This window comes from Acyrthosiphon pisum, chromosome A2 (assembly GCF_005508785.2).
Source record: "Acyrthosiphon pisum isolate AL4f chromosome A2, pea_aphid_22Mar2018_4r6ur, whole genome shotgun sequence".
NCBI lineage: Eukaryota > Metazoa > Arthropoda > Insecta > Hemiptera > Aphididae > Acyrthosiphon > Acyrthosiphon pisum.
This window is the reverse complement of record NC_042495.1, coordinates 76,698,971-76,712,986: the sequence shown is the minus strand read 5'-3', so window position 1 is coordinate 76,712,986 and position 14,016 is coordinate 76,698,971. Positions and strand designations below refer to the sequence as shown.

General features: G+C 33.1%; 1 protein-coding gene across 1 annotated transcript in view; it reads right to left on the bottom strand.

Annotated features, from left to right (window-relative positions):
* LOC100169038 (ARF GTPase-activating protein GIT2) overlaps window positions 1-6,465 on the bottom strand; it is a 21,269-nt gene extending 14,804 nt beyond the window's left edge. Inside the window, exon 1 of the mRNA XM_029489364.1 lies at window positions 6,330-6,465. Within this exon, the coding sequence (XP_029345224.1) occupies window positions 6,330-6,447 (118 nt within the window). The 5' untranslated portion in view covers window positions 6,448-6,465. The remainder of the gene's footprint in view (window positions 1-6,329) is intronic.
* Window positions 6,466-14,016: the final 7,551 nt, after the last annotated feature.

The window sequence follows — 14,016 nt, the reverse complement described above, 5'->3', positions numbered from 1 at the left end:
CCCCCCCCATAAAATACGCCCCTGTTATACAACATGATCAGTGCCGCAACTACATAATAAGTGGCCCGTGTTCGATATTCTTTTTGGGCCCGTTCCCAAATTAATTTTTATTGTATGTATTATATTATATAATATTGTTTCGATATTATTCTTGGTATAACACGAAATTTTAAAAGTTTATAAATAAACACTAATAAGTAATAACATTACTTTTATGGCACGTCGTCACTCGACAACCCTCGTCGTTTTCGAGTATCAGTCAGTTGTTCTTCTGACAATTCGACAAACAATAAGTGTCAACAACCCATAGATGCAATGAAAATAGATCTTATGGAAAAATTAATAGTACCTACTAAGAAAGTATGAAACGTTGACACTTGAATACATCTTAATACCCACCTTTTTCTAACATAGTACACACCACATACGTGATTCTATCTAGTACCATTTGATTTTATAATGTAATAAAACTTACCATTCTATTTTAACATACTTAATCTAATAAGTAATATTAGTATACCTACAACTACACTAATGTTTTAACTTAAAAAAAAATGATTGTGAGTAACTATTAAGTTTTGCGTTTTTAGACAATTTTAGTGTATGCTCCAGGTTGGGCCCGGGGCCCCCCAAATGTATGCACGCTCTGCACACCCGGTTTTTGCGGCACTGAACATGATATATTACATTATAAAATTATATAACAAAGCCAGCATCCAATATGAAGGAAATTACTAATTTAATAGCGGTAGTAGATTTTGTGTTTAGTATGGAGTAAATATTAAAAGGGATATTAAGAGTTTTAAATATGTTAACTAGAGTAATGCGTTTGGTTTGAAGGGCAGGGCAGTCGAATAGAATATGGGATAAGTCACAGATACATTCATTTAGGTGAAGTGTGAAGAATGGAGAATCATTAAGGCCAAGTTTGAAGGAGTGGCTGGGTAGAAGGTGATGTCCTATACGTAGCCTATTCAATTGTTCAATATATGGTCTATGTAAGTGTAAGTTATTAAACCAGGTTTTTTTTAGGATATTAGGTGTAATATTTCAGTATCTTGAGGTGAATTCTGCAGGTAGGTTGTTCCAGAGAGAGAGCCAAGTGTTGGTGGAGTGTTATTTTATCAGAGGTGTGAAGTCAGAATGTGGGAGTAGAGAAAAAGAAGGAAAGATGAGATTGGAAGAAGATTTAGCGAGATTATCTGCAACTTCATTACCATGTATACCTGTGTGACTAGGAACCCAAAGGAAGTTAATGTTATAGTTTTTTTGATTTAAGATAAAAATAAGGAACTTAATGCGAAGGATAAGTGGAGACAAATGAGAGTTAAATGAGTTTGAATTTAAAGCTTGGAGGCACGACATAGAGTCTGAGACAATTAAGTAATTTTTTAGGGGAAAATTTTGAATTAATTTTAAGGCTTCAGTGGTGGCATAGCATTCAGCTGTAAAGGAGGAAGACGTAGGAGGAAGCTTACTGGTAAAAGAGAGTTGTAGATCAGGAATGTAGAACGCATAACCAGCGGAGAGAGGAGAGACTGATCCATCTGTATAAATCGTGGTGAAGTTAAAAAAGCGTTCATTAAGATAATTCAAAACAGCTGCGTTGACTGAGGAAGAGGACATAGATTTAAAATCCTTGGATGATAGATCTAAAAATTGATTATCATAAAGAATCAGAGGAGAAAAAATAAGGGAGTCGTAGGATTGCTCGTAAAGAGGGAGTTTAGTAGATTTAATAATATATTGGTGGAAATTTGAGATAGAATGAGCTATAATTGATAAAATAGACATAGATTTAGGAACATATCGCCAATTAAGATACAGTGAGTAATAAATCTCAAAAATACGTTGATTGCTATAGGATAATGATTTCAAGAGAAATTTACCGGCAAGCCAGCGGCATCTGATATTAAATGGAGGGCAAGTAGATTCAACTTCCATAGCAGGGCAAGGAGTAGAACTAACGTAACCCATTATAATGTTTCTAATGCATGAGGTTTGGAGTTTATTAATTTTTTTCCACTTAGAAAAGGAAGCCGACCCAAAAAGGAAGCAACCGTAATCGAGTTTGGAACGTATAATAGACAAATATATGGATAATAGACAAGAAGGATGGGAGCCCCACCAAGTACCGGTTACAGATCGGAGGAAGTTGGACCATCGAGAGGCAAAAGCGGTGAGAGATGAAATATGTGGAATCCAGCGCAATTTGGGGTCGAGTGTAATGCCTAAATAGATAATACTGGGTACAAAAGGAATAACACAATTGTTAACATATGTATTAAGATCGTTAAAATATCTACGACTAGTGAAAATGATCGATTTACATTTATCAGGGGCAACATCGAAAGACACTTTGATTAGGATATCATTTAGATCCAACAGGGCAGAATTGAGACTATCAATGGCGAGGTTTAGATGTTTATTAGAAGAGAATATAACTAAATCATCAGCGTAAATGAGACATTTATGACCAGACTGAGAAAGATGCTTTTCAACAATACCCATATAAACATTGAATAGAATTGGGCTAAGGTAGCTTCCCTGAGGAAGGCCAATGAAAGTGGTTCGAGTATTTGACGATCCTAAGGGAGTTTTCTGAAATTGAAGAGAGCGGACAGAACATTACAGAATTTAGAAGGGACATTTAAAGAAAGAAGATAGGTGATGAGGGTAGGTATGTTCACGGAATCGAAGGCACCGCGATTATCTACAAATGTGGCGACAAGGTATTCCTTATTGTTGAAGGCGTGGTAAATGTTACTGATAAAAGTCGAGAGGCATTCCATTGTACTTAAACCCTTCCTAAATGCAAACAAGTTTGCAGGTAAAACAGAGTTGGATTCCAACCACCAACCCAGTCTAGTTTTCAGCATATATTCAAAAACTTTGCAAAGAGAGGAAGAGAGAACAATTGGGTGAAAAGAATTATTAGAATTAGGTTTGGGGATAGGGATGACACAATAAAATATCCATGAAGGAGGAACGATTGGATGATAAGATATAATATAATAGATAAAAGGCACGCCAGAGCATTTAAAGGGAGGTGTTTTAGCATAATAGGTGATATATTGTCTAGACCAGACGCGGTCGATTTCCGTGAAGATATGGCTAAATTTAATTCTGACATGGTAAAAACATTAGTGAGGACATGAGGTGGAGAGTCATGAGAGAGATCAGGAGGACAAACCTCTGATATAGAAGGGACATAGCACGGAGCGACTTTAGAACAAAAAGAGTCGAACCAATCGTCATTATCTGGGTGACTAACAGGGTTGATGCAATTTTTATATCGCTTAGCAGTTGACCAGAGGTGACGTATGGGGAAGGATGGATTTAGATTTGAACAAAAATTTTTCCATTTTTTCCTCTTTTCATTTTAGAATAGCCTGGTAGTTTGTGCACAAGCGTTGCGGTAAATAATAAAATCAACCATGGAGCCTGAGCGACGAAAGTTTCTAAAACATTGGGTTCTGTTTTTGACAGCTTCAGGACAGTCAGAATTCCACTAAGGAGGGGAGGGAGGATAAAGGTTAGTATTTAATCTTTTCTTCGGAATTGTAGAATCAGCGGAGATGTTAATGATACTGCTAAAGGTAGAATAGGAGAGAACAGGAGAGGTGGAATTTGTCAGTGAAGAAATAGAATTTTTAATTTGGAGAGAAAACGATGACCAATTAGCTTAGATGGCACAGTATCGGTGGGCCTGTTGAAATTAGCTGTTATGATAATGGGGATATGGTCGCTACCGTGGGGATCATTAAGGACTTGCCAAGATAGATACCAAATGATATTCGGGGAGCAAAAAGATAAATCAATAGCCGAGTTGGATGAGTTGGGGCGACCCACATGTGTAGGACTACCATCGTTGAGAGAACAAAGTCCTAATGAGTTGATGCAATCATAGATCTGAGAACCACAGAGGGAAGCAAGCTCAGAGCCCCAGGCGGGATGGAATGCATTAAAATCGCCGCCAAGAAGCGTATTATATGATATAAGATTGAAAAGTTCACGCCATAGATTGGAAGGAACATTGGAATTACTGGGGATGTAACAGGACCAAAATTTTAAAGGAGGGTGTGAGTTGACTAGATGCACTACGATACCTATGATGTCAATTTTATGATGGGTAAAACTATTTTTGGTAGCGACATCTAAAAGTATTTGTTTGGATTTGAGGGAGTTATGAACAGCTATAGCTATACCACCATAGCCATCTGAGCGATCGGATCTATAAGTTTTGAACTGAGGAATTGTAAGATAACGTGAAGGTAAGAGCCAGGTTTCTGAGAGAAGAGCGATAGAACATTTGTGAACGGACAGAAGGTGTTGTAGAGATGGGAGACGTGCAGGCAGACTTCTTACATTCCACTGAATAATTATATTAATAAACTTTTTGAGGATATTCGAATTATTGTTTTTATGTAAAAATTCCATGATAATTTTATTAAATTATATTTATTTTATTATAGTTATAAGTGTTAGTTTAGGAATCAAATACAATTAGTGAATACTATGACTGTGGTGAAGACAAATTGGTGTTTAATACAAGACTAATCAGAAGTGACATTAGAAATAGGAATATTAAGAAGTGAGTTTAGAGAAGATTCAATTAGGGATTGAAGAGATGCGGGAGAAAAAGGAGAAAATAGGGAGGGGGAATTTATAAGAGATTCAGATAGCTTAAGAGAAAGGGAATGGACCCAAGATAGATCAGTGAAGTTATTTTCTACGGTAAGGCTTTGATTAGGGAAATTAGTTAAACAGCTACCGTTTGGGGAAGAAAAATGAGGTTCAACTGGTAGATTTACTTTGTCTTTATTAAACGGGGGCGAGATTTTTGTTTTGTCCTCCTGGAATTGAAATAATGGTGATAGTCATTTAACCTGGGGAAATTTTCTTCCTCTAGAGCGATATTAGGTTTTGATATTTCAGAAATTGGAGGCTGGCTCTTAACAACATCGGAAAAAGAAAAAGCAGCAGTAAAACAATTATTTTTTTTAAAAGTTAAGGCATCTTTATATGAGATATTTTCGGTGGCCATGATGTGTTTGATTTCTTTTTGAGTGGACCATTCTCGGCAACTACGATCAGTGGCTAAGTGAGATAACTTGCAGAAAAGACATACAGGATCAGTGGCTTGAGCACGTGAGCACGAATCAACCGAGTGATTGTTTTCACCGCAGTGACTACACCTGGGACCGCTACGACAATATTTTTGCGTATGTCTAAAACGTAGACAGCGATTACATTGAACGGGGGACCGGACACTGGGTTTTACATCAAAAATCATGTTAAATACGGTGAGGATGGTATTTTCGAGGCGACGAATTTAAGTTCAACAATACGGGTTTGAATGATTTTATCATCTTTTTTAATGCTGATGCGTTTGAATGCATCAATCTTGACTGAGGATCGGACGCCTTCGAAAAATTCAGCTTCTGAGACTGTAGTGTCTAATTTTATTATTCCATAAGAAAAGATTAGCGTAGATGGTATAATTGTATTATAATTATTTTCTTTTAAGATGTTTGAATTTAAGCAGCAATTACCATTAAAATTGTGTCGAAGGAAATTTTGATTTTTTTTTGAACCCGCAGGCTTAATGTTGGTAATACCCACGATTAAAAATAGTATGGTTGCCCAACAAACTATGATATGAAACAATTTAATGATGCTCATAGTCTCTTTTATTATCAACGATACTCTAGAAGCTTTTACTAGCGCTGATAGCGTAAAAATTAAGTACTAGCCACTACTAGGCATACCAATTATATGATTTATACATATGATTCAATATTTAAACGCTTGGAGCGCCAATGCTCGGTTCCGCTAATCGTTGTGATAACAAGGAAACTTGGAGCATCACTTTATTATGGTTCGTTGTGCAACCATACTATCTTTAATCGCGGTAATACCTAAGAAGTTGTTAGAGAAAAACTTAGCGGCTTTAATGGGATGCCAGTTTCCTAAATTAATATTAGCGTCCATACTTTCAACGAGAATAGTAACAGGCCCGATATAATCTGGCGAAAATGACGTTTGTAATATGTTGATATGTTTGTTAGTGTTAGAGATATCACTATTGGTAAGGAAGGTAGATTGAGTAGAGGTTTTATTAAGCGAAGAAGACGTAGAACCAGAATCGAGCTCATTATGACGGTCATTAGCGTTCACATCCATATCGATAGACATAGACCCAGCAGTTTGTGTAGATAAAGGAGCTATAGTTAAATGCGGAGCTGGATATATCTAGAGTCGGCGGATTGTCCATGATTTGTTGAAAACTTGGTGAAACTGAACAAGAGTAATTTTTATAGGCTTACCGTTTTTTCCGACTAACTGGTAACCGGGACCGGCAATATTTTTAACATGTTGATTTCCGTGTTTGTTTGAAATGCTATTCCGGCCGGCACGATTTGTGCCGCCCGAAGACGACGACATAATTGTCGCACGAATTAAGATAAGGAGCGATAATACAGAGCAAGATAAACTAGCGAAATCGACAACACGAAACACGTCTGTACGCTAAGACTGCGAGAAGACAACTGAGAGATAAGAATAGAATACATAATATTATATCGTATCGGCATTCGGCATGCGTTAGGGCGCAGATACCGTATCTGGTTGTAAACGATTTAGTAGAGAGGTTAACAATATAATTAATGGATTAATAAAATTATCGTTTTAAAGTCTTCAAGAAACTTGTTTATGGAGATTGAAGGCGCATCATTATTGTTAACAATAATATGTTTTGCTTAATACCTTTATATTATATATTATTATAATATATACCCGAAATTAAATATTACGTTTCCTAATAATATTTTAACGATATGTAAATTATTATTTATTATGATTATTATCAGAATTAGATTTTACAAGTTTTACTTATTATAGGTAGGTATAGATACAATAAAAATATTTCGAATGATCGATACATCAAATAAAATAAATAGTTATTAAACAAATAGTAAATGAATGTAGGTAAGGTTATTATTGTAGTCTTTTTCCTAGGGTCGAGGTTTTTTTCACGGGGATTTTTATTCCGATATTACCTATCTTTATATTATGGTTCAGTGCGTAGGTATACTGTACAATGTTGTGTAATAATCTTACTAAATACAAAATAATTTTTATCATACCGGCATAAATATATATATATAGTTTCAGATATTGTATATTGTATAATATATTGTATATCTGTGTACATGTGACATCCACTTAGACACTAAGACACTAAGACACTAGTGAAAATTACGTTTTACTACACAATATGGAGAATTGTTTGACTTATTCATGAAGTGGATCCACATTCTATAATATTACTATTATATTGTACGAGTATTTTTGAAATTGTCATAATCGCATAGAACAATATTGGGTAATTGTACGATTTCCAAGGCAATTGAAAAAAGATTTTTCTTAAATAGAGGGGTGGGTGGTAGCCAGTAGGTTCCATATTAAAATGTAATATGATAAACTCAATAGGTAGTCAATAATGCTCTGAAATATAATTAGTTATATTATATTAATACATTACCTATTATACGCATGAATACTTGGGATATTTGTAACTAGCCTCCGGACAATTTTTAGCTCGCCACGCCACTGGTTAATTGTGTAAAATATTTTTATTATATATAAACTTACAGTGGCGTGACGAACTAAACAGTTTTCAGAGGAAAATTACAAATATCCTAAGTATTAATGCATAATAATGTATTAATATAATATTACCAATTATATTTCAGATCGTTATTAACTACCTATTGAGACATTGAGTATATCGTTTTACATTTACTTGGGGACCAACCGGCTACTACCCACCCCTCTAATTAAGAAAAATATCAGGACTCAGAGGCAATTACTTACCTATGTTTGCCTACTTCAAAAAACTGTACATCGAGCCAAGCGACCGGAGCCGGTAGGCGACGTGACGTCCCTTGAGTTTGAAGACCAGGTATACTTGTCTATGACCAGAGTCACTTGTGTTACTTTGATTAACAAGGTTCAGTTTACTTGTTAGATTATCCACTTGCCGGTAAATCTAAATTCGTTATAGGCACTGTGCGTGACAGTAAAGTAGTGTCAAGCCCGGATTAATGCATTTTGAGGCCCAAGGGGCCAAAATTTTAAATGAGGCCCCTGTACGAAAAAAAAATATTAGTGTATATTATAATGAGTTCCGGAGTGAAGTCAAATAAAAATAACATTTTATCAAAATGTTTAAAAGTTTTGAAGATACATAAACAAATGCGTGATATGCATGGTTTTGATAAAAAAAAGTTAATTGCCCATAACTAAAAAAATAAAAAAATTAGATTCAATCTTTAAAGGGTACCTATTGATTCATCATGTTTGGTATACTTTCATAGTTTTATATGACGTTGGCCGGTCACTTCACCCTGGAACGTATTGTGTATTATTCAATATTAGGTACCTGATATAATAAATATAATGTATAGATATTAGGTATATAGCAATAAATAATGAATAGTGTATCACTTAATTTATAAATTCTAAATTATAATTTATAAGCTTTTTTTCTAGCTAAATTATCATCGATTTTTTTTAGGTGTTTTATTTAGTGTACATAGCCTATAACGAAAAAAGTAATGGTCAAATTAGAGGCACCTAAATAAATTCTAAGTATCGAGGTTCGGGGGCCATGGCCCCTCCTAGCCCCCCCTTAATCCGGGCTTGAGTAGTGTAGCGCGCGCATGCGTATAAGCGTAAAATCGCAAACTTTGGAAGGCTATAACTTCCATAGTAATGGCTTCCGCAAAAAAGTTCAAATAATTCGAAATTAGCGTTGAAAAAAACGTCTTTTTAAAAAAAATTATGAAATTCGTGAGGGACGCGGTAAAGTGCATTTGTACCTTTTTACTTTAAAGTTTTTGGCCGATGGGGAAATTGTCTCAATCGAGGTGGAAAATTATCCCGTTCCGTTGGGAAACGTCCATGAAACATAGTGGGAAGGCACGGAGGGGGACGTCCCAGATTCTAACAATATGCTGTATCATAGTATAAGGAATAAGAAGTATGCTCAATGATAAGACTGCGCATATTTTTTTAAGGGGCAATGTATAATTTATATAGGCAACCAACAATAAACACAAGTCGACGTCACGAGTATACATTTAATCTTATGCAATGCAGTATGCATAAAAACACAAGACGATGCACATGCGCGAACTAGGACGAAAACACGGTTCGCGTTGATCATACTTCTTATTTCTTATACTATGTGCTGTATAATCTTAAAAAAAAAAAATAGTGGCACAGTGCTACGGAAGCGTAGTAGTGCCAACTAAAAAAAAAAATTATTGTAATTTCGACTTTTAATGTCGACTTTTCGACTTTCAATTTCGACTTTTTGACTTTCAATTTCGACATTTCGACTTTCAATTTCGACATTTCGACTTTTAATTTCGACATTTCTTGCAGTGGAGTAGAGCTTATTTTCAAGTGATCGAGATAATATTATATATTTATTCGATTATTCTAATTTTTATTATTATATATGCAAATTCATTTTTGCATGACTTTTGAGCATAGTCTGTCAATCGGTCGCGTGTTCTGCCTCGACATTTTATTAAGTCTTTTAAATCTACTATTCTCTTACCTCTGTCCTCTGTAATCTGTAACAGGCAAGTGGCAAAAGCATAATGGACTTAAATAATTTGATAGAAAGTTATTTTCACATGAGTTTTAGTTACAATGAAATAATAACACATTTGTCAAGTAATGGGATAGATATAAGTCTTCGTACACTTAAACGAAAACTGAAGCAACTTGGTTTGTACAAACGCATCAATTATACGCCTATGGATATAGTGGGAGAGTATCTAGAAAATTGTATTCTGGGTTCAAATCAACTGCATGGTTATAAGTGGATGCATCGAAAATGCATCGGTGTTGGATTTGTTGTGAAACAAGAAACTGTTAGGACTCTTTTAAAAATGATTGATCCTGAAGGTGTAGACATTAGAAGTCGGAAGAGATTAAGGAGACGAGAGTATTATAATCCAGGCCCAAATTATACATGGCATACAGATTGCTACGACAAACTTAAACCGTATGAAATTTATATAAGTGGTTGCATCGATGGATTCTCTAAATTTATACTTTGGCTGGAAGCGGCACCTTCTTGTAGTGATCCTAGAGCAATAGGAAGTTTTTATTTAAACACGGTAGAGGCATTAAGAGGATGTCCTATTACTTTAAGATTTGACAAAGGTACTGAAAATCGCCACATCGAGCAATTTCAACAGTTTTTACGTAGGAATAATACTTCTCGTCACCCATAATTTTTGTATGGAACCAATCCTTCAAATCAGCGAATTGAATCCTGGTGGAGTATTCTGAGGAAACATTTCACTCAATTCTGGATGGACCTATTTTGTCAATTAAAAGATGATGGACTATTTAGTGGAACATTTCTTGATAGAAACCTGATCAGATTTTGTTTTTTAAACATTATTAAAGTAATTAATTAGTGTTATTTTATTTATTTATATTTAATTATTAGCAGGTGTTATTTTCACGTTGGATGTGAAAGTATTTGTTTTCACGTCCTGCCCTCTGATTGGTTAAATTACGATAAGAAAAAAAATATTGATTAATAAATAATAATTTAAAACAGCATATATTTAAATTATTTATATTATATAATACTAGGTGCCCCACCTTCCTCCGCAAGAAATTATTTTTTTATAATTTAATTTAAAAAGAAATGACTATTTTTTGGTTATACAAATAATATAATATAATTACATATTGTAGTTATTTTTATTGCTAATTTATGAAAATTATATATCCTACATTTTGAATTCAACCACTGAAGTGGAAAATGTTATTCTTTTTATTATAGAATAGAGATAAAGTAGAAAAAAATGTAACAATAAATTATTTGTTCAATGAATAATATATATTTCAAATGGAGAAATGCGAGTGCAAACAAATGAATAAATAATTAATAACAATAATAAGTAAACAAACAAACCGGTTTCTTCCGTCTCCAAAATCAAGTTAGATTCTTATATATATATATAGATAATTAGCACGGACTATCTTAGTCCGTGATAATTAGAAAGTATATTATTACGAATTATCAATATTCAATTAATATAACAAATAATGATATACAGCATAATAATTACATTATCTTTCTATATTTTTAATAAAGGTAATTTTTTTAACTTTTATTAAATTAAAAATATAAAATAAGCACGGCGGCACGGCCATATAGATCTAAAGGTACAACATAATATAAGTTGACCGTGAAAATAAGTATGTATAAACTCTGTGAACATTGTAATAATTACTCGAAAATGGAATTTTACTTATACGCATCTACTACCTACTATAATAGTACTATCTTAAATTCTAAAATCATCGCCATTGAATATTATATTGATTATACGTTTTTCTTTTTTTTATTAGTGTCTAAACCTACTCTTTTGGGACAGTACGATGGTAAAAATATTTCAATTTTCTTCGACAATATCTTTTATAGTAGGAAAGTGAATCTTGTTGGTGAAAAGTAAATTCCCAATTCACCTAGATAAATGTTCAGTGAGTCTTTAATATTAGCAATTTCTATGCACCATAGCATTTTCAAAATATTGAGACTCTTTTTGAGCTATAATAAGCATAAGAAAATGTCGACTTTTATAATTTTTTTTTTTAATTATTGTCGATACAAAATTTTTCACTAAATAATACAACGTTATTTATATGACAGCGTTGTTAGCTGAAATTAAAAAAAAAGTTAAGCGAAATCCATAATAGATACTTAATTGTTGATGAACGTCTGAAGATAAAAATTAGACAAAATTCAAAAAAATCACGAAATTTTTCAAATTATTTTCTATTAAAAAATGTATAAAATGTTCAAGTTTTATAAATTATAGCTAAGAATTTAAAATTTAAAAATAAGATTCTCATAAAAACATACCTAATCAAACAATCTAAAAAATATATAAACACACTTATTTTTTACAGGCATTTTAATTTTTAAGTTTAAACTTGGACAAAATTACAATGTATTAAAACCAAGAATAACAGTTTTAGTTATTTTGTTTTAATTTAAAAATATTGTTCGTGGGTACCTCTAAGTGTAACCAGGGCCGTTCAGAGGGGAGGCAACGGGACCATTTTGCCCCAGGCCCCATTGTTAAAATATTTTTAGGGGGCCCCCATAAAGTCTTGATGTATAATAATTAATAACAAAGAACTATCACCGACCACCGTTATTGAGACAAAAATTATCTTCTTTGCGTCATCCATATAATATTAATACTTAAAATAAAATAAAAATATAATTTAATACTTATACAGTTATACAATACACTAGTCAGGTCAATTATCGAATATGGTTCAATTATTTGTAGTTCATACACCAATAATTCCGATATTGATAGTATTTAACATGTCCAAAACCACTTTTCGAAATATATATCATTCAAACTTAATATACCTATTAACATCTAAACTGAGTATTCAAACTTTATTATTACGTCGTGAGCTATCAAATATAACTTATATATATATAAATTATTTAACGAGCTCATTAGTTCTCCTCCTCTTCCAAACTCTATCCCCTTTAATGTCCCTTCTTACAGTAACCGTTCTGTCCAACTGTCTATATCCCGTCTTGCAGCACAAATTATCTCACTGACTCACCATTTCCAAGAGTATTGACACACTTTGCAATAAGTGCCCCAATAATGACTTCTTTTTTTCACCTTTAACTAAGATTTTACTTTCATATTGTACTAGCCGTAGTGTAATTTTAACAACTATGTACAAAACAGTTTTTGCTATGTTATACCATAGGCGTGTGCAGGATTTTGTGTCGGGTGCAGCATACATTTTAAACCAGCCCTAAAGAACAATAAGCAGCCCACTTATTTTCTTTATATTGCCCCCCCCCCTTAATTCTGTTTAGCCCCACTGTATAAAAATGTAATATTTTATACGTTCATATAATCACTTGTGTACCAGAATCATTATTATAGGGTATAGCCACCTCCCTCCCATATAAATTCATCACTCTACGACTATGCCTATAGCCTATTATAGTTATAAGAAATATAGTAAATTGTAAATAAAAAGTAATAATATTTTTATGTATTATAATATATATTACTCTATACTTTTATTATTATATTAAACATCACATAGCTAATAATATAACACTTATAAGCATATAGTACCTCATTAATAATAAGTATTTATACATTAGTCATAATATTGGAACTCTTAAAAGTTAGGTACGTAAAATAAAAATAAATAAATAGACTTACAATATATAAGTCTGCGATTACTAGGTAGCAAATGTTTAATTAAAAGTACTTGTTCGACAAACAAAAAAAGAAGCGCATCCAATCTTTGGGGTCTTAAGGAGGCTTAGCCCACCCCAAAAGTTTGTCAAGCCCCTCATTTTTTAGTTTTGTAGCATCAAATAATGTTAATCCCCTTAAATTTCAATGGATTTCCGTCTATGTACAGATCTTATTATTATTATTATTCATTATATTTCAAAAAACAATTAACGTTTTAAAAAATGTTATTCTAAATGTTCTATAGTTTAAAGTCGTAACAAAACCACACTTTTTTTTAACGACATCATACTTTATTAAAATCATATTCAGAAGCAGAATATTTTTTGAAGTATTTCAATACATAAAAGTCATAAATCATTGTATTAAGCATAGTATATTAAAGTCTGGTAAATGATACCTGCAAATCTCCTAAAAGCAGGGGCGGATTTACCCATAGGCCACCAAGGCACTGGCCTAGGGCGCAATATTTTTGGGGGCGCAATTTTTTAGTTAATTTTTACTTTTTAGTTTTTCATAATTTAATAATTATATTTACCTAAATTTATATTTTATATTAATTTTCTTTCGTATACAACTTGCATGAAACTAGAGAATGGCTCACGTAGTCACGTCGCAGTAACGTTTTAATTTATAAGCTATAATAACCTTGCCGTTTGAGTCT